This window comes from Monodon monoceros, unplaced genomic scaffold (assembly GCF_005190385.1).
Source record: "Monodon monoceros isolate NGI ecotype Baffin Bay Population unplaced genomic scaffold, NGI_Narwhal_1 Super_Scaffold_13, whole genome shotgun sequence".
Lineage (NCBI taxonomy): Eukaryota > Metazoa > Chordata > Mammalia > Artiodactyla > Monodontidae > Monodon > Monodon monoceros.
In genome coordinates this window covers 23,599,603-23,621,625 of record NW_021703769.1, presented here as the reverse complement: position 1 = coordinate 23,621,625, position 22,023 = coordinate 23,599,603, and the positions used below count along the sequence as shown (strand labels likewise).

Genomic DNA, 22,023 nt, shown 5'->3' with positions numbered 1-22,023 from the left:
ATGTGCCAGACAGACTGTCAGCTAAATGTTAGCTATTAGTGTTATTATAACCTCATAGAGAAATAACCCCAGGACCCGTTCTTAAAGCAGGAAAAGTGCCACACACAAAGCACACAAATCCTATACAAAGACGGCAAAGTGTGGTATATACATACAAAGGAATATTATTCAGCCTTAAAAAAGAAGGAAATTCTGACACATGCTACAAGCATGAACCTTGAGGGACATTATGCTAAATGAAATAAGCCATTATGCTAAATGAAATAAGCCAGCCACAAGAAAACAAATACCGTATGATTCCACTGATATGAGATACCTAGAGTAGTCAAAATCATAAAGACACAAAACATAATGGTGGTATGACCCAGCAATCCCACTGCTGGGCACATACCCTGAGAAAACCATAATTCAAAATGAGTCATGTACCACAATGTTCACTGCAGCACTATTTACAATAGCCAGGACATGGAAGCAACCTAAGTGTCCATCCACAGACGAATGGATAAAGAAGATGTGGCACATATATACAATGGAATATTACTCAGCCATAAAAAGAAACAAAATTGAGTTATGTGTAGTGAGGTGGATGGACCTAGAGACTGTCATACAGAGCGAAGTAAGTCAGAAAGAGAAAAACAAATACCATATGCTAACACATATATGTGGAATCTAAAAAAAAAAAAAAAAAGGTTCTGAAGAACCCAGGGGCAGGACAGGAATAAAGACGCAGACGTAGAGAATGGACCTGAGGATACGGGGAGGGGGAAGGGTAAGCTGGGACGAAGTGAGAGAGTGGCGTGGACATATATACACTACCAAATGTAAAAGAGATAGCTAGTGGGAAGCAGCCGCATAGCACAGGGAGATCAGCTCGGTGCTTTGTGACCACCTAGAGGGGTGGGATACGGAGGGTGGGAGGCAGACGCAAGAGGGAGGGGATATGGGGATATATGTATAACTGATTCACTTTGTTATAAAGCAGAAACTAACACACCATTGTAAAGCAATTATACTCCAATAAAGATGTTAAACAAAATAATAATGATGGCTGTCAGGGGCTAGGAGAGGACAGAATGGGGAGTTATTGTTTCAAAGGTATAGAATTTCAGTCTTACAAGGTGAAGAGAGTTATGGGGATGGATAGTGGTGATGGCTGCACAACATGAACATAAATACCACTGAACTGTACACTCAAAATGGTTAACACGGTAAATTTTATGTTATGTGTATTTTACCACAATTAAAAAAAAGAAAAAAATACAATCATTTATTTTTTTCTTCCATTACTGGGCATTTGGACCATTTCTAAGTTTTTCTTTGTCATGAACTTTGCTGCTGGGAATATCCATGTACAGGTTGCATCTTTCCCCGGTCAATTATTTTCTTGAGGAACATGCATAGAAATAGAATCATGCAAAGTCAAAGGGTGTGATCAGTTGTATGGCTGGGTAGCAAGCAGGTTTTCCAAGAGGAATGTAGTCACAAATAGTTTTAAGGAAATAGATTTCCTACCCTTAATTTTCCTAAAATGGATCTGCCTGAAGATGCTTACAACACAAAGGCAGGCTACCCATTCTATCTCTTCCACAACTGTCCTACCATCTTATAAAAGCAAGGTGTACCCACCAACAATCTCCAGCCTTACTGCGGAACACTGTCCTTGGGTATAAAAATGTCCTGAGCACTGAACTAGGTTAAATTTAAAATATTAGTGTAGGTGTTGAGAAAAATGAATGGCTCTAACCACTGGGTAACAAATCCTTCTGCAAATCAGATGGCTTTCAATTCTTTGCCTTCAAAAAATTGAAAGAGGAACTGGTCAAGTTGTCAGCAGAGACATCGTTAAAAATAATTTTTGATGACAGATCATTTGTGATTTTTTTTAACCATATAAAGAGTGAACCATAAAATACTGCCACATTTGCAGGTCAAAAATGGTTGATGCTGGCAATTTTATATGGTTCAATCTATTAACTCAATGATTTCAAAGAACTGAATGATATTACAACATCAAACTCCTTCCATCTCCATCTACTTATTTATGTGCATAGGCTCCGTGGCACTTACATCTAAAAAAAATTAAAGGCAGGAATAAAACTGATGCTTAACAGTGCTCTGTTTTAGCAATACGTATTATTCATGCACAAACACATGAACTACTTAAAAACTTTAAAAAGCCCCAAAAATCTCATTAAGAAATGCACTTCCAATAAATTACTTTCAGGTTTATAATCATCCAAAATTGTAAGCTATAAATGTCGTTTTAATCAGTTACATACCAATGATAACTAAATCCAGAAGAAAACAAATTTAATACTCAGAGCTTATGATCACGGGAAATTTAAAAACATTTTAAATTTCTATGTATGAACAAATTTTGTCACAGAGACATATGATAGGGTGAACAATAAAATGCTTTCAGCATAAAATATAATAATTAGGATAAAATCCTGTTGGAGTGGTAGAATGGAAATATGAGTTGGAGGAGAAAAAGGAATGGTATGCAACTATTTAAACTCATAAGATTTAAAACATGCATGGGGCTCTATAATTTTTCAAAATTCTTTTAGGGGACACTCAGCTAAATTTGAAGATCTTAGAAGAGTTGAACCAATATTTAATGTTATCAACAAGTTCTCTCTGAGCTTCTTTCCCCATCTATAAAATGAGAGGGTTGGCTAAAAGTATATAATGGGGAACAAGTTAAATAAATGACAATATATCTATTCAATGGAATATATGCAACTGTTTAAAAAAGTAAAATTGATCTTTATGTATCAATAAAGAATGATCTCCAAGATACATTCAGTGAAAAAGAATAAAAATGTTCCTATTTACGTAAAGAAAAAAGGGTGCTATAAATATGCATATATCTATGTATACGGATTTCTGGAAAGAGGTACAGAAAACTGACAACAAGGGCTGGATTGGGGAGAGAATCTGAGTGTGGGGGCTTGAGACTTATCATTGTATTCCTTGTTGTGCTTTAAAAATTTACCACCAGGCTTCCCTGGTGGCGCAGTGGTTGAGAGTCCGCCTGCCGATGCAGGGGACCTGGGTTCGTGCCCCGGTCCGGGAGGATCCCACATGCCGCGGAGCGGCTGGGCCCGTGAGCCATGGCTGCTGAGCCTGCACGTCTGAAGCCTGTGCTCCGCAACGGGGGAGGCCACGGCAGTGAGAGGCCCGCGTACCGCAAAAAAAAAAAAAAAATTTACCACCATCTACATGTTACTACCTTTTCTTAATTTCTTAAGATTAAAAAGAAGTTGTTTATAAAAATATTAAAAATATTTTGGGACACATAGGGGCTGGATTAGATGGGCTCTAAGATCCCTTCCAGCTGCAACTCTATCAGACCATGTAATGGACACGCATAATGATGGCAGACAGAGCGGTCCCAGCTGCTGTCACGCCCTTTCCTAGGCCCGCTGTCAAGAATGGGGATACGTGACAGAAATGTCCAGTGGAGAAATGGTCATTGCTAATGGCTATTACCGCCCTGTCTACTTTAAGTGGTACAACATTCCACAGCAAGCTGGAAGTTCAGTTCCTGACACCTTAAAGCTCCCCTTGGAAAATTCAGTTTGGCAGAACTTTAAATCTGTCTCACTCTAAGCCCCTCTCCCATCCCCAATCCACCCCTCCAAAAAAAAGTGCTCAAGCACTTTTTTGACTCATACATTAGAATGAGCTTGCTTTGCCGGTTCCATAGTAAAAGGACCACCCTCTCTGATCGTTCCTACCTGAAGACCAGGCCAGTAGGCCTCCAGAGACTGGAAGACTGGCATGGACACAGTCCCCTTGTACATCTGCACCCACAGGTACCAGTCATCGAAGCGGGTGTAATTCCGAATGGCTTTGTTATATTCTGCAGAGGAGATAAGATGATGGACACATCAGTGATGAGGGACACAAAAAGCAGGCTTTGGCAACAGAAGGATGGACTTAAACATTTGCAAGACCCTAGGGTGGCCCAGCCTCAAAGCAGACTAGGACGCAAGGAGGCACAGAGGAAGGAGCATGGGTTCTGGAAGCAAACTTCCAGGCTCAAATTCCAGCTCCAGCTTTACCACTTATTAGCTGTGACCTCGGGCAAGTTTTTCCCTCTTAAGCCTCAGTCTTATTATCTGTAAAGTGAGGAGAGTAATGTTATATACCTCATGGGACTGTGCAGTCATTTATTCACTCAACAATATTCACTGAGTGCCTAACAGGTGCCAGGCACCTGGGGGGTGGCAAATAAGACAAAGTCCAGCCCTCAGGGAGCTGGCATTCTAGTGGGAACTTGGACTTATAACTCCCCCTAGACTGTAAATCTATGAGAGCTAGGACTTTGTTTTGTTGATTGCAGAATCCCCAACATGAAGATAGTACATAATAAATATGCACAATAAGCATTATCTGAATGAACAAAGTACCAAAAACATGCAAATAAATAAGACAATCTCAAACAGTGTTGTACGGATGAAATGAAATAGTCCATGTTCAGTGCTTGGCACAAAACTTAACACATCAATGGTACTCAGTAAATATTTGCTGAATAAATGAATGGTAGCTATAATTATTATTAGGTGCCCAACAATTCCTCAATATCATTACTACTAGTGTCTAAGGGCCTGAAGGGTAAACTGCTTTTATTCAACAGGCATTAATCTACAGCTACCTCCTGCAAAGCACTGTGGGGAGTACAGATGAATAAGGCCTGGATGCTGCACTCATTTAGAAGAGGTATAACTGTGATGATAGCTGACTGCAAAAATGATGCCGGGCTTCCCTGGTGGCGCAGTGGCTAAGAATCCGCCTGCCAATGCAGGGGACACAGGTTCGAGCTCTGATCTGGGAAGATCCCACATGCCGCGGAGCAACTAAGCTCATGCACCACAACTACTGAGCCTGCGCTCTAGAGCCCGCGAGCCACAACTACTGAGCCCACGTGCCACAACTACTGAAGCACGCGCGCCTAGAGCCCGTGCTCCGCAACAAGAGAAGCCACTGCAATGAGAAGCCCGTGCACTGCAACGAACAGTAGCCCCGGCTCGTCACAACTAGAGAAAGCCCGCGTGCAGCAACGAAAACCCAACGTGGCCAAAATAAATTTATATATTAAAAAACAAAAAAAAGATTCTGAAGGCCCTAAATTCTGAGGAAGAATCAAGCTATTTTCTGGGCAAAGTGACATTTAAGCTGGGCCTTAACGGGTGGACAGAATTTGGACACATAAAGGCAGGAAAGAAGGTATTTTAGGCAAAGGAAACACCATGTGCAATGGCCAGGAAATAAAAAATCCAGGGCTGCATATAGAGAAGCCAGCATGGTTCAGTTGGCTCTTGCAGGAAGGCATGAAAAGGTGTAGTGGGCCTCAAGTGGGCAGTGTAAGTCCATGGTGGTTTTGAATGCAGAGCTGATTCTGTAGGCACTTGGGAGCAACTGAAAGTTTATAAATAAACTACATGTCAATAGGGAAAACCATGGGGAAAAGCCCCCTTACCCTGCCCTTTTTACCTAGGAACATGGCCATGAGCTTCTTATCCTGAAGCAGGATGGCTCCTTTTACCAGGTACTCAAAGTAGGAGTCCACGCCAGCCCCAATGCCCGCGTCCTGGGCCACCCACTTGCCAGTGAGCACATCGATGTGGTTGCCGACCTAGGAGAGAGACATTTGGTGTCAAAGGAGGGCCCAAGACCAAACAAGGATGTCCCCACACCCCTGACTGTCCCGTGAGATACAAGGCAGGCACCCCAGTGCTTCTTGGGAGACATGCAGGCTATCGGGGTACAGGGTTGGGGGGCAAGGCTGGATCATGGCCAGCTCTCTTGCATATATGTACAGTGGAGACACATCTCATGCACATTTAGGAGGACTTAATTATACACACTGGTCAAAAACTGAAAAAAGAACAATGACTTGGAGTGTTCATGCCCTGTCTAGAGTGAGTGTGAGCTGGGAGATGAGAACGTGCTGTTCCCACAATCTGTCTCAGACTTCTCAGCCTGAGAATCTGCATGCGATTCCAGTGTCTAAAGACATAAGATATACTTTCCGTATTTCCATAAATCAACTTGGGAAGGACATCCAAGAAACTGACAGAGTAGTTGCTTGTAAGGAGAGGAACTGGGTAGCTGGAGGACGGGTCACAGATGTCACTGCGTACTTTTTTGTATCCTTTGACTTGTGAACCATTTAAAAATAAATTTTAAAGATTTAAATGAAGAGATATGTTGTCCATATAACTTAGACCCCGACGGAAGCTGATAACTTCACTTGGTACTCATTCAAAGAAACAGCTAATTGTCCTGTGTTAGTTTGGGCAGAGCCCCAGCAAGGAAGCCAGGAAGTAGTTGATTTGGACGGTGAGTCCCTGGAAACTCTGGAAGAGGAGGGGAAAAGTGAGGCAGGGCAGGGAGGCAGCCCTAAAGGGTGTGCTGTCAGGCAAGTTACCACCATGGGAAACGGAGCTCCATCCCACCGGGCAGCTCTGGGAGTCAGTGTAGAGCACAAGCCTCAGCATGGTCCCACCCGAGGGCCGGGGAACAAGGGTGATTGTCCATAAACTCCCATCAGTATCAGCCACTGATTGAGAACTGCTCTGGGGTAGCATTTAAGACCTGGCGTTTCCAGCCAAGTGCAAGCAGAGCAGGATCCAGGCACCAGAAAAGGCCCGTAGCCAAAGAGACATGGGTGACAGCAACTGGAAGACAGGCCAGTGTGCACGGAAATGATAAAGGGCTGAGAGGATGTGGGCAGGGTGGTCACGGAGTCACTATGGCTCCCGAGCTGGAGAAAAAACTGCCTGTGTTGGACACTAAGGGAGTTACTCTAGGTCTCCAGAGTGGCACCTTCTTAAGTGACTGTCAAGGAGTCCTCACACAAGTTTCACTTTTCAAGCTGACTTAGAACCAGACTTTGCATAAAACGTGCCTCCACCTGAATCACTTTCGGACAACACAGTCTTCATAAGTCATAATGACTCAGCAAGGAGGTATTAATCCATCAATATTATTGCTGAAGTAACTGTGGATCAGAAAGGTTGAGTGACTTGGCCAGGGTCACACAGTTTCAACATAGTAAGGCTGGGGCTCAGTCTCAGTTCTGACTAAATCTAGTGCTATTTCCTGGACAGCTTTGGCTCAATTACTGTTAGTTTCACTGGATCATCTAGTTTAGGAGCCGAAACCAACCTTAAATTTCCATAGGTGAGTAGGTTTGTAGGGGAAGAAAAGCTCTGGGGTCAAATAAGTTTGTGAAACATTGAGTTAAGCAAAGTTAAATAGATGAATTTATCATAGGATTTCATAACCTTTAACCTGCTCGTGTTCATTATGACTCTCCAAAAAAAGAATACTATTTATAGTGTTGCCCAAATTTAATTGACCAGTAATCATTTCCTCATGGAACAGCCATTCAACATCTCTCAAATCTTTTGGTTCTAAGAAACACAGTTTTACAAACAAAAATATATAAAAATGAGGGCCAGACAGGCTGACGATCTAAGGTCACCGAGTGAGTCAGGGGCATGAAGCATAAGACCCACTCCCTAGATCAGAGAAGCTCAAGGAGCCAGAGCTTATCACGGCCCCTTTTCCTGCCAGAGGATGTGCTCTCATGTTCTCCTCCCCTCTGTGCCAAAGCATGAACTGGAGGCTTGGTCTACTTTTGGTGTTGTGAGCCTAAGCCTTGGATCACTCCTGAGGTCACCCTTAGTTTCCTTCGGCTGGACCGCAACTTGTTGCTCAGAGCCCTGAGCCTCATAAGCAGGGGCCAAGGTGGCCAACTTGAGCTAGACAGGAAGAGTGGCAGCGGACCTACCAGCCCAATATCTGACCGGCTCTCCCAGAGGCGCATCAGGGCCACTCTGGCCACGTCTTCGAACACAGGGTCACCGGTGAGGCTGCTCAGGGTGGCAAATTCCACGATGAAGGTCCCGATCCCTGCTGTGCAGGTGACAGGAGTCTCTCCTGGGTTCACGCCATGAAGCAGGTTCACCGTTCCATACGGCATGCCAGTGGGGGTCTGAAAGGCTGAACAATCGCAAAATTAAGACCCCAGATAGGAGCGGGGAGGTGGGCATGGGTGGACACAGGACCAAAGCCTGAGGCCTTGGCCAGCACTTCCCTTTTGTCTCCTGGGTGATCTGCTAGAGACTGAGCCAGAGAAGGATAAATGTCACAACTGGAGGGCCCTCAGTGGCCACCTAACCCAGATGCTGTCAAACACTGCTCCTCATGCCTTGGGCTCTTGCCTGTGGTGAGCAGGGAAGCAGCAGGCTGTGCTCTGGGGTATCACACTCCACACATGCTCACTTTAGCTAGAGCAGCTCTACTTTTACTTATTTTATATTATGCCTCAGAGGCCAGGCAAGTAACTTAGTGTGAAGCAGGCAGGGCTTAAGCCACAGGCAGTGGGGGAGCTGGTGGCACAATGAAAAAGCCATTCATCTACTTCTTAAAACACCATTCTGACCAAATGAAACACATCTGAAGACTGTAAACAGTCCCAGAGCAGCCAGTTTAAGATCCCTGCTCTAAATAAAGAGTTTCAGGGGCTACGTTATTTTCTTTAAAAAGGATATAAACCACAAAACTGCCAATGTGGTCCAACCCTCAATTCACAGGTAGGAAAGGTCAGGCTTGTAAAGAAGTCACTCAGAGATCACAGACAGAGCCAAACGGAGCTGGGATGGGAATGACTATCACGTGCCCACTCCCCTTCCCCCCGCAATGGGCCCAGTGCCCTGTCCACCTCACCCCAGTGCCTTCCAATTCAAGGCAAGGAACTAAGACAGCAAGTCAGAGGCAGAGATTTCCTCTCCAGGCTGAAAGGTCCAACAACCCCAAAGCAGCCTGTGCATCACCAAACTGTGAACAAAGTTGTCAAAACTTCTAAGAACCACAAGGTTCAGCAACTTTACTGTAAGAAGAGAAACTTGCTATCTGGCAGACATGAGTGGTAAGCAAGGAGGATTCGAGTCACGAGCAAGAAGGGCCCAAAGGGATAGTTCAGAGAAGTCAGGCAGTATTTAAAAGGGGGTGGGGAGGTGACAAAATCCTGTTTCTCAGCATGAATGCACTTTTCAATATGTATATTTCTCAATACAAAAAAAAGAAGGGAGCAACCAGACAGTTTCCCTCCAGGGATGAGTCACACAGGACATGACGTTTGTAAGGAGACATTCAGGCCATGAGTGAGACCTGAACCCAGTTCGCTCACTCTCCTCAGCTCTTCCCCAAGGATGAGAGGCAAGTCCTGGGTGAAGGGGAGAAGTGAGACGGCCAAGAGGTTGGTGGAAAGCAGTGTAACGTGTTTGGGTGTGAACAGCTCTCAGAGCCTCCACCACACCCTGAAGAGAACACAGCGTCCCGCTGATGCTGCCGAGCCCAGCTACTGCCCCTCTGGACAAACACTGCAGCTTGGCCTGCAGCCCTGGACATGGCTCAGCTACAAAACAAGTCCCTCTCATGTCTCAGTGGTGTTTGAGGTTCTCCAAGAACTTTCTCCTCTCTGACCTCATTTTACATCTCCCCAGAGGGAGGCAGGAATTATGACTCTCATTTGATAGACGGGGAAATTGAACCAAGGAGAGGAAGAGCGGCTTGGTCAAGCTATTGGTTGTCAGAGCCGAGTCTAGAACCAGAGGTTCCGAACGCTCAGACCTAGGCTCTTCTCTGGAACCCTTTCATTCCAGTGGCGTGTGGGCCTGGGAGGGGGCAAAAGCACTCACTCAAATAATGGCAAGAGCCTTCCAGCCACCAGGCTGGCCTTCAGCGCTCCTCGCAAACATTAATGAGGTCAGCTCATCCATCCTAGCCTAGCCGTCAAAATGCCAAGGACTCTCCTGTTTTCCATGGTGGGCGCCAAGAGGTAGAAATACCAAGTGTTTGGGTGAGCAACACGAGCAAATAATTCTGCACAGCCACTCTCTTCTCCAGCAAGAGCAGCAGGACCTACTGGACTTCATCTCTGCCCCATCTCCATGTGGGTCTTACCTGGGAGGAGTTTCCGGGCTGCCTCCTCAGCCATCCTCAGGAGAGGTCCCGAGCAGGGCCATCCAGCCTCCACTTCTACCCCAGCCCTCTTTGATAGCAGGTGAGCAGACAGGAGTCCTCCTACTACTACAGATGGTACAAAAAGCAAGTGTCAGAATCCTAAGGACCAGTCTTTCCCTTGTACAAACTAAACTTAATGCTCTGTTCAGTGGCTCACTGGGAAGGGGCTGGAGCCATGTAGCAAAAGAAGAGTCCTTAACCCCCCACACTGGTACAGTGTTAAGTTCATGAAGTTTTTTTTTCTCTTGGTGGGTCACAAAAATAATGGTTATCGGGCTTCCCTGGTGGCGCAGTGGTTGAGAGTCAGCCTGCTGATGCAGGGGACATGGGTTCGTGCCCCGGTCCGGGAAGATCCCACATGCCGTGCAGCGTCTGGGCCCGTGAGCCATGGCCGCTGAGCCAGCGCGGCTGGAGCCTGTGCTCTGCAACAGGAGAGGCCACAACAGTGAGAGGCCCGCGTACCACCAAAAAAAAAAAAAGGTTATCATTTTTTTGCAGTCCCTACTGTATACCAAGCACTAGGTACTACTGTGCCCTCTTCAGACGGAGATACTGTGGTTCAGAGAGGTAAACTGACTTGCCCAGGGTCATCCATCTAGTAGGTGGTAGGGCCAGGTCTGTCTGACTCCAAAGTCCATGCTCATTGCACTTGGTCACTGTCTCCCCATCACCCCAAGACCAAGGGAGGATACTTATTACCTTCATTTTATTCATTTATCTATTTCAATTTATTACATAATATTTAGGACTTATAAAAAGACACAAAGATTATCTGGAAATATGGCTAAACAGATATCCTGAATGGCCCTCCCACTGAAAAAACTGGTGACCTTGAGCTTCAGTTTTCCCCTCCTCCTGGCAGACCAGGAATAAGAGACAAAGGCAGGACCTACCCAGAGTGGGAAGTCTGACAGAAGATCCCTCCATGAAGTTGGGATCTGGAAGAATTATATACCCTTTGTAAAGATGAATTAAAAATAAACCCTACACACCTCCCCTAGCATACAGTAAGGAAAACTGTATACCTCAAATCTCAATGCCAAGTAAAGTGAAGAAAAAAAAATCTCTCCTAAGAATTAATAACCACAAACTGGTACTCACTAAGTTTTACAGACTGAATTCACACTAACTGTGTTGTCTAGAAAACCTCAAATCTTTAGCCTAAGGTGGTTTTAGCAGATAATGCCTCCAGCCACATGGCAAGAGTAAACAAAAAATATATCTGGAAAAACCCACATTCAACCCGGGCCTCAAAGAATCCCACAGGTAAAACCTAGGCAATAAGTGTTCATTAAAAAATAAATAGGGACATTTAGAGAAGAGCTAACGCCTATCCTTCTCAAACTCTTCCAAAATATAGCAGAGGGAGGAACACTCTCCAACTCATTCTACAAGGCCACCATCACCCTGATACCAAAACCAGACAAAGATGTCACAAAGAATGAAAACTACAGGCCAATATCACTGATGAACATAGATAAAAAATCCTCAACAAAATACTAGCAAACAGAATATAACAGCACATTAAAACGATCATACACCATGATCAAGTGGGGTTTATTCCAGGAATGCAAGGATTCTTCAATATATGAAAATCAATCAACGTGATACACCATATTAACAAATTGAAGGAGAAAAACCATATGGTCATCTCAATAGATGCAGAGAAAGCTTTCGGCAAAATTCAACACCCATTTATGATAAAAACCCTGCAGAAAGTAGGCATAGAGGGAACTTTCCTCAACATAATAAAGGCCATATATGACAAACCCACAGCCAACATCGTCCTCAATGGTGAAAAACTGAAACCATTTCCACTAAGATCAGGAACAAGACAAGGATGTCCACTCTCGCCACTATTATTCAACATAGTTTTGGAAGTTTTAGCCACAGCAATCAGAGAAGAAAAAGAAATAAAAGGAATCCAAATTGGAAAAGAAGAAGTAAAGCTGTCACTGTTTGCAGATGACATGATGATACTATATATAGAGAATCCTAAAGATGATACCAGAAAACTACTAGAGCTAATCAATGAATTTGGTAAAGTAGCAGGATACAAAATTAATGCACAGAAATCTCTTGCATTCCTATACACTAATGATGAAAAATCTGAAAGTGAAATTAAGAAAACACTCCCATTTACCATTGCAACAAAAAGAATAAAATATCTAGGAATAAACCTACCTAAGGAGACAAAAGACCTCTATGCAGAAAATTATAAGACACTGATGAAAGAAATTAAAGATGATACAAATAGATGGAGAGATATACCATGTTCTTTGATTGGAAGAATCAACATTGTGAAAATGACTCTACTACCCAAAGCAATCTACAGATTCAATGCAATCCCTATAAAACTACCACTGGCATTTTTCACAGAACTAGAACAAAAAATTTCACAATTTCTATGGAAACACAAAAGACCCCAAATAGCCAAAGCAATCTCGAGAACAAAAAATGGAGCTGGAGGAATCAGGCTCCCTGACTTCAGACTATACTACAAAGCTACAGTAATCAAGACAGTATGGTACTGGTACAAAAACAGACATATAGATAAATGGAACAGGATAGAAAGCCCAGAGATAAACCCACGCACATATGGTCACCTTACCTTTGATAAAGGAGGCAAGAATATACAGTGGGGAAAAGACAGCCTCTTCAATAAGTGGTGCTGGGAAAACTGGACAGGTACATGTAAAAGTATGAAATTAGAACACTCCCTAACACCATACACAAAAATAAAACTCAAAATGGATAAAAGACCTAAATGTAAGGCCAGACACTATAAAACTCTTAGAGGAAAACATAGGCAGAACACTCTATGACATAAATCACAGCAAGATCCTTTTTGGCCCACCTCCTAGAGAAATGGAAATAAAAACAAAAATAGACAAATGGAACCTAATGAAACTTAAAAGCTTTTGCACAGCAAAGGAAACCATAAACAAGACCAAAAGACAACCCTCAGAATGGGAGAAAATATTTGCAAATGAAGCAACTGACAAAGGATTAACCTCCAAAATTTACAAGCAGCTCATGCAGATCAATAACAAAAAAACAAACAACCCAATCCAAAAATGGGCAGAAGACCTAAATAGACATTTCTCCAAAGAAGATATACAGATTGCCAACAAACACATGAAAGAATGCTCAATATCATTAATCATTAGAGAAATGCAAATCGAAACTACAGTGAGATATCACCTCACACTGGTCAGAATGGCCATCATCAAAAAATCTAGAAACAATAAAGGCTGGAGAGGGTATGGAGAAAAGGGAACACTCTTGCACTGTTGGTGGGAATGTAAATTGATACAGCCACTATGGAGAACAGTATGGAGGTTCCTTAAAAAACTAAAAATAGAACTACCATACGACCCAGCAATCCCACTACTGGGCATATACCCTGAGAAAACCATAATTTAAAAAGAGTCACGTACCAAAATGTTCATTGCAGCTCTATTTACAATAGCCAGGACAAGGAAGCAACCTAAGTGTCCATCATCGGATGAATGGATAAAGAAGATGTGACACATATATACAATGGAATATTACTCAGCCATAAAAGGAAATGAAATTGAGTTATTTGTAGTGAGGTGGATGGACCTAGAGTCTGTCATACAGAGTGAAGTAAGTCAGAAAGAGAAAAACAAATACAGTATGCTAACACATATATGTGGAATCTAAGAAAAAAAAAAAAGAAGAAAAGGGTCATGAAGAACCTAGGGCTAAGACGGGAATAAAGACAGAGACCTACTAGAGAATGGACTTGAGGATATGGGGAGGGGGAAGGGTAAGCTGTGACAAAGTGAGAGAGTGGCATGGACATATATACACTACCAAACGTAAAATAGATAGCTAGTGGGAAGCAGCCGCATAGCACAGGGAGATCAGCTCAGTGGTTTGTGACCACCTAGAGGGGTGGGATAGGGAGGGTGGGAGGGAGGGAGACGCAAGAGGGAAGAGATATGGGAACATATGTATATGTATAACTGATTCACTTTGTTATAAAGCAGAAACTAACACACCACTCTAAAGCAATTATACTCCAATAAAGATGTTTAAAAATAAATAAATAAATAAGGGACTTCCCCGGTGGCTCAGTGGTTAAGAACCCGTCTACCAATGCAGGGGATACGGGTTCGAACCCTGGTGCAGGAAGATCCCACATGCTGCGGAGCAGCTAAGCCTGCGAGTCACAATTACTGAAGCCCACGTGCACAGAGCCCATGCTCTGCAACAAAGAGAAGCCACTGCAATGAGCAGCCCATGCACTGCAACGAAGAGTAGTCCCCACTCGCCACGACTAGAAAAAGCCCACCCGCAGCAACAAAGACCCAACGCAGCCAAAAAAAATAAACAGTTAGTTAATTAATTTTAAAAAAAAGAATCACTGGGTCAAAATTCATTGAAATGTGTAAATCTGTGCATTTCAGTATATGTAAATTTACCTCAATAAAATGAATGATTCATTAAAAAAAAAAAAAGATTCATTGGGAACCTGCTAAAAATACTGACTGTAGGACCCAACCCAGAGATCCCAATTCATTAGATTTAGAGTGGAGTCTACACAGCTGAACTTTTTAAAATGTCCCAAATGCTTCTGATGGGCAGCCACGTTTGGAAACTAATACCCTAGGCTTGCACTATGTAATACAGTAATTAGTAACCACATGTCACTATTTAAATTTAAATCCATTAAAATTAAATGAAATTTAAAATTCAGTTCTTCAGTTGCAGTAGCCACCTTTCAAATGTTCAATAGCCACATGTAGCTAGTGGCTACTGGACTAGACAACACAGATATAAAACATTTCCATCAACAATGCAGAAAGTTCTAACAAACTTTCAATAGGCAATAAGCTACAAAAAGGCAAGGATTACATCTTTCTTGCTCTTGGCTGAAAGCCTGGTACCAAATATATGTTAAATATGTGAGTAATCCTGGCATATTTCTTTTCAGTCTTTTCTCTGTCCCCTGCTCACTTTCATGTCTGAAAGTGATGAGGGATCCCGAGACCTCCCTACCCAACCCTACAGGAGGGAAGACTCTGTCAATCTGGCTTGAGCCAAGTGCCCTGGCAAGGCTGGCGCTTAAGATCCTGTTTATCACCTCTTGGTTTACACAGAAGCCAAAATTCCACATTCTCCTTTCTTCCAAGTGCCCTAGAAGGCAGCCCTCACCTCGGATGTTGGTTTCAAACACAGAGGCGTTCACATCAATATCAAAGTCCACGTTGTCCTGGAGCACTTCAACCACTCTTTGGAATTCTGAGACATTCCCCAAAATCTGAAGGAAAGAGAGACCTGACAGTGAGGCTCTCAGGCTTGTGGGCACTGAAGATGCTAGATTCAGAGTCTAGGATCCTATGCTGGTGTGAATCCCACTTATTCAACTTCAGACCTACAGTTTCTGTTCTAGGACTGCTGGTAACAGGAGAAAACACTGGGAGCTGGAAATCACACAGACCCAGTATCAAGAGACTGGTAAAGTAAATTCTTTGGTACCAATTTAAGAATTTTTATGTACTCATTTAAATGAAACCAATATAAAGACTGTAGACCACATGAGGAAATCTAAGCTTGACATTTACAGTGGATATTTATTGTTTTTAACCTTGTCACATTCATCCTTATGGAAAATACTGCAGGTTGGTTGGCCCAACATTGATTCTCAATCTTCTTTACCCTTGTAGCTCCCAGCCATAGAGACTAGAAATCCACATATTTGCTTTCGCAGTCTCATTTGCTACTGGGTGATTGTGTTACCCAGTCAATTCTGAGCTTTGTAAAGTCTACTAGGGGCACTTCTCAGAAAGCTCCTGTTTTCCTAATAGAAAGGGACAAGACACAGTTGGCATGGCTTCTACTCTTTTTCTTTCTGCTTTGAAAGCAGACTTGATTTCTGGAGCTGGCAGCCATCTTAGGCCATGAGGTACTAAGCATGAGAATGAAAGTCAGTATACTAATGATGGTAGAATGGCAGGATACAAAGAGCATGGGGTCTCTGATGGCACAGTTGAGCAGCTGATCCAATGCTAGAAATTACCTTCATTCAGATTTTCTTATACTTGATAAAATTAAACCTTTTTGTTTAAACCATCAGTCAAATGCAATCCTGATGCCTTTTATTCTGATATCAGTGTTCCAATTTTCCCTTGAGGAATCACCCTTCTTCCACAGTCACTCCTGTAATTTGAAGAAGCTGACTCCATCCCTTCAGCTGCAAGAATGGGCACTTCACCTGGACCAGCCAACGTACTATATCCCTTGGCCAACTGATTGATTCAGGGATAGATGTGTAACCCAAGCCAGATCAGTGAGACTCAGTCCACGGAATTAATGGAAAAGGACTAATTCTCTCCACACACAGGTTACTAAATGAGTGGGATGTGAGTCTGGAGTTACCATTGGCTACCCTGCCAGCTTAAGGAGAGCCTGAGAATACAGCCAGCAAGGAAAGTAGAAATAAGAGATGGAGAAAGAGATTCCTAATGACGTTATTTAAATGTCTGGAACCAGCTGGGTTTGAGGTCAGTCTTTACCTGGACTTTTTAGTTATCTGACTCAGTAAATTTCCTTCCTGTCTAAATCAGTTTGATCACTTGCAGCTGAAACAATCCTTACTATCTCAGCATTCAAAGCCCTCTATGATTTAGACCTAATCTATCCTTCTAACCATGTCTCTCACGGTTCTTCTGTCGACTTCAGTACCCACTATTCCCTGATTTTCTGCCCTCAGACATGCTGTTCCCTCTACCAGAAATCTCACCCTGTGTCTTCCCATTTCCAAATCCAACCTATCTTCGATTATCTAAATGTCACCTTCTCTAGGAATCCTTTGATTCCTCCAGCTGAAATTAACCTCTTCCTCCTTTAAAAGACTCCAGCAAGTTTATTCCCACAACTCTTAGGGCATCTGTTTCTTTCCACATTACGAGAATCTTTGCATAGGCAGGAGCCTCACTCATTCCTGCACTCCCCCAGAGGGCTGAGCACAGTGCATGAAGCAATTACTCATAAAATGTTTGTTAAATGATGACATGAATCTTTCTCCACACTGTAGCCAGTGATCTTCTCAAAACAGGAATCTCATTTCCTACCCTCTTCTTGAAAAAATTCCACTGGCTTTCCACTGCCCCCAAATTAAAGATCAAAATGAAAGATGAAAATAAAAAGCCCAGGTGAAGAATTCATTTTTTCACCCACAGTCAAGTTACCAAAAGAAGAAGGATATTGGTCATGCCATGTTGGAGAGGAAAAGGAATAGATGAGACACTTACCAACAAGGTGTCCAGAGCATCAATAAGAGTCAGAGAAAAACTGTAAAAGGACAAAAACCCCAGCTGCTTAGTAAGAAAATCAAACAAACACCAGTTATTAAGGCTGCCCCAGATCAGAGACCCCAAAAACTAATAAGTGAAGCACAGCGATGCCTCTGCCAGTCCCACCTGAAATCACAACAGAGAAGCCATCGTGAAAATCGCCGGGAACCTCTGACCCATTTAACGTACCTGGGAGGTGGGCTGATGTATAACATCTTATGCAAATAGCTCGACTGTAGTTAAACGCATTGCCTATATTCTCTGGCATTCTTCTCCACCATAGGGAGGCAGTATAAGATTGTAGCTCAGAGCGCAGGCTTTCCACATCTAAGAATTTATCTCGCAGTGCACAGAACTGTAGCCTTGAGAATGCTCATGGCAATATTGTTTTTAGAACAGCAAAAAGCTAGAAATAACCCAAATGTATACCAGTTGAAAAGTGATTAACCAAACTGCAATACATTCAAACAATGCGAAACTATGAGGTGGTCAAAAAGATTGCTATCAAGAGTTCTATGGGCTAAGGGGAAGACATTCAAATTATATAGTTAAATGAAAAAGACAAGGTACAGAATAGGCAGTGTCGTGTGTCGTATTCTAACTGCATTTTTCAAAAAGAAACAATATAGACAGAAAGCAGATTAGTGGTTTTTTGGGCCAGTGGTGGTGGAGGGATTAACTATAAAGGGCCACCAGGGAACTTTCCAGTGTGACAGAAATGTTCTCTATCCTGTGATGGTGGTCACTACACACTTGAAATGGGTGCATTTTATATAAGTTACACCTTTAAAAGGTTATTTTAAAAGATACACATATACATACCTATATGATGGTATAAACCAAAAATATTTCTGGAAGGATACACAAGAAGGTTAACAGTGGTTGGAGTTCTAGGGTATGGGAGATATTTATTTTATGATATTGGACTGCTTGAATTTGCCATTTACTTGTATTACTTTTTTCAACTAAAAAACGAAAACCAGCACAATTTGTGTTGAGCTTAATTTCTCCAGTCCCTAGCATATTCATTTGTAAAACAGAGATAACAGCAATTAACTCCTAGGGGTGTTAATTAAATGAGATGACACAAGTAAAATGCTTAGCACAGTGTTTAATCAAGGTTAGCTTCAGCTAAATGCAATGATTCTTCACTTACTCAGCAAGGAACAAGACAGAGAATTCCATCTCTCACAGATTTTTCTTCTAGTGGAAGTGAGAAAGACAAACTAACACATGAGTGAAAATAACAGTATAAGAGTGAGAAGTGCTACGAAGAAAATAAAAAGAGAGGTTTGTGAGAGTGACCTGTCGGGGTGGGTATGTAGGGGAACTGATGCTAAGGTGACAGTTTGAGCTGAGATCTCAAGAAGCAGTCAGGGATGTGAGGGTAATGGGGGAAGTGGGTTTCAGTTACACTAACAACAAAGGCTCTGAAATTTCATGTTTAGGAGAGTTACATCCCCTCCTAGGCCTGTTTGCCCACTTATAACATGAAGGGGTTGGGTCTTCTGACTTTTTGAAGCCCTTCCACATATCCTAAGCCTCCAGAGATTTGCCCAAGTCCTAACAGCTGGTGTCTGTCACTGCTGTGGCCAGAGCCCGGAGGTCCAGATCACCAGGCTAACCCAGCCTTTTTCCACTATGGGAATCCAACTTTCCAGGAGGCTGGGTGGATCCTGGTGGTGCTGGCCTGAATTAGGGGGAACGCGACCCCACGCTAGCTAGGAGGTTTTTCTGGAACCGGTGAGATCATGAAGCCACCAGCTCCAGCATACCCGCCCGCCTAGGACCGGACTGCCAGACCCAGGCCGCCCCCTTGCTCCTCCGCTCGCACTACCTGCCCCAGGTGTCGTGCCCGTCACAGGTGAGAGGTCGCAGCTCGTCGTAGGGAAAGGCATTCTCCAGGTAGCTGTCGTAGGCGTGGTAGAACATGGCCTTGACTCGCGCCCTGGTGCGGGGTACGAGAAATAAGTCAGAGGGCCACCAAACGAAACCAGGCAGAGGAAAGAACAAGAATTAGGGCGGAAAATGGTAATCACCACCTGATTTCTGCGAGGAGCCCAGTGGCGGGGTCCCAGCAGGTCAGGGTGGGGGGGGTCTGGGATGGAGGGAATGGGGAAGGGACTAGGTCTGGGATTCCCATTCCCCAACTATGGAAGGGCAGGGAGCCTGACCCCCTTCACCTGTAGTGGGCGGGGTCGGGCGCGGTGCCATCCGGGCCGGGCGCACCATGGTGCAGGGGTAGCAGCGCACACAGGAGGCCAAACGGGACGAGCAGCCGGAAAGGCATAGAGCACGTGCCCTGTCAGCGCCGCCGCTGCAGCAGCAGCCGCAGCCACCCGCACATCCTGCGACCCTCTGCTGGTTCTTCCGGGAATTAGGAGCACTGCGCCTGCGGGCCGATGAATCATCCATTCACTTCCGGACTACAAGCCCCAGAATACAATGGGCGGTGGAACCCAAGCAAAGAGCATCTTGGAACATGTAGTCTCTGAAGCGGAGATCTACGTGTCTTAAAAGACAGTGGCTAGTACAGCTACTATTATTAATGTTTTAGCAACAGCATTTTAAAAATATTTCTTAAATTTAATTATTTTTATTTAAGTATAGTTGATGTGCAATATTATATAAGCTACAGGTGTACAGTATAGTGATTCACAATCTATAAAGTTTATAACTCCATTTATAGTTATTATAAAATATTGGCTATATTCCCTGTGCTATACAATATATCCTTGTAGCTTATTTGATACGTAATAGTTTGTACCTCTTAATCCCCTACACTTATGTTGCCCCTCCCCCCTTCCCTCTCCCCACTGGTAACCACTAGTTTGTTCTCTATATGAGTCTGTTTCTTTTTTCTTATAGTCACTAGTTTATTGGTTTTTTTAGATACCACATATAAGTGATATCATACAGTATTTGTCCTTCTTTGTCTGACTTATTTGACTTAGCATAATGCCCTCCAAGTCCATCAAAGTTGTTGCAAATGGCAAAAGTTTCATTCTTTTTTATGACTGAGTAGTATTCCATTGAATACATATACCACATCTTCTTTATCCAGTCATCTGTGATGGACACTTAGCTTGCTTCCATAACTTGGCAAATGCAAATAATATTGCTATGAACATTGGGGTGTGTGTATCTTTTTGAATTAGTGTTTTTGTTTTTTTCAGATATATACTCAGAAGTGGAATTGCTGGGTCATTTGGTATCTCTATTTTTGTTTTTTTTGAGAAACCTCCATACTGTTTTCACAGTGGCTGTACCAATTTACATTCCTACCAACAGTTTACAGAGGTTCCTTTTTTTCCACATCCTTGCCAACATTTGTTATTTGTGGTCTTTTTGATGATAGCCATTCCTTCAGGTGTGAGGTGATATCTCACTGTGGTTTTCATTTGCATTTCCCTGATGATTAGCATTGTTGAGCATCTTTCCATGTGCCTGTTGGCAATCTGCATGTCCTCTTTGGGGAAATGTCTATTCAGATCTTCTGCCCATTTTTTAACTGGGTTTTGTTTTTTTTTTGATATTGAGTTGTATGAGCTGTTTATATATTTTGGATAGTAACTGCTTATTGGTCATATCATTGGCAAATATTTTCTTCCATTCAGTAGGTTGTCTTTTTGTTTTCTCGATGGTTTCCTTCGCTATGCAAAAGCTTTTAAGTTTGATTAAGTCCTATTTGTTTATTTTTGGTTTTATTTCCTTTGCTATAGGAGACTGATCCAAAAAAATATTGCTGTGATTTATGTCAAAGAATGTTCTGCCTATGATTTATTCTGGGAGTGTTAGGGTTTCAGGTCTTACATTTATGTTTTTAATCCATTTTGAGTTTATTTTTGTATGTGGTGTTAGACAATGTTCTAATTTCATTCTTTTACATGTAAGTGTCCAGTTTTCCCAGCACCACTTACTAAAGAAACTGCCTTTTCTCCATTGTATATTCTTGCCTCCTTTGTCATAGATTAATTGACCATAATTGTGTGGGTTTATTCTGGGCTCTCTATTCTGTTCCATGGATCTATGTCTCTGTTTTTATGCCAGTAGCATACTATTTTGATTACTGTCTTTGTAGTATTATCTGAAGCCAGAGCAAATGATTCCTCCAGCTCTGTTCTTCTTTCTCAAGATTGTTTTGGTTATCCAGGGTCTTTCGTGTTTCCATACAATTTTTAAGATTATTTGCTCTCGTTCTGTGAAAAATGCCATTGGTAGATTGATAGGGATTGCACTGAATCTATAGATTGCCTGGGGTAGTATGGCCATTTAAAAATATTAATTCTTCCGGGCTTCCCTGGTGGCGCAGTGGTTGAGAGTCCGCCTGCCCATGCAGGGGACACGGGTTCGTGCCCTGCTCCGGGAAGATCCCACATGCTGCGGAGCGGCTGGGCCCGTGAGCCATGGCCGCTGAGCCTGCGTGTCCGTAGCCTGTGCTCCGCAACGGGAGAGGCCACAACAGTGAGAGGCCCATGTACCGCAAAAAAAAAAAAAAAAAATATATATATATATATATATATATATAAAAATTCTTCCAATTCAAGAACATAGTGTATCTTTCCATCTGTTTGTGACATCTTCAATTTCTTTCTTAGCAACAGCATTTTAAAGGACTTGTGTACTAAGACTGTATGGGTACTTTAAATATATT

At 42.9% G+C, this 22,023-nt stretch overlaps 1 protein-coding gene across 4 annotated transcripts in view; it reads right to left on the bottom strand.

The window, feature by feature from the left end:
* The window catches only part of EDEM2 (ER degradation enhancing alpha-mannosidase like protein 2), a 48,516-nt gene that overhangs the window by 7,792 nt on the left and 18,701 nt on the right, over positions 1 to 22,023 (bottom strand). For 3 of the 4 annotated variants that reach the window (XM_029221486.1, XM_029221485.1, XM_029221488.1), the window contains exons 3-10: positions 19,553 to 19,761; positions 19,207 to 19,317; positions 17,328 to 17,367; positions 15,229 to 15,334; positions 9,985 to 10,110; positions 7,808 to 8,019; positions 5,503 to 5,644; positions 3,744 to 3,868 (exon numbers count right to left, since the gene is read on the bottom strand). In XM_029221486.1, the coding sequence (XP_029077319.1) occupies positions 3,744 to 3,868; positions 5,503 to 5,644; positions 7,808 to 8,019; positions 9,985 to 10,110; positions 15,229 to 15,334; positions 17,328 to 17,367; positions 19,207 to 19,317; positions 19,553 to 19,659 (969 nt within the window). In that variant the 5' untranslated portion in view covers positions 19,660 to 19,761. Of the gene's footprint in view, positions 1 to 3,743; positions 3,869 to 5,502; positions 5,645 to 7,807; positions 8,020 to 9,984; positions 10,111 to 15,228; positions 15,335 to 17,327; positions 17,368 to 17,558; positions 17,776 to 19,206; positions 19,318 to 19,552; positions 19,762 to 22,023 lie in introns of those variants that run through there. The other variant, XM_029221487.1, reaches the window with a different exon arrangement.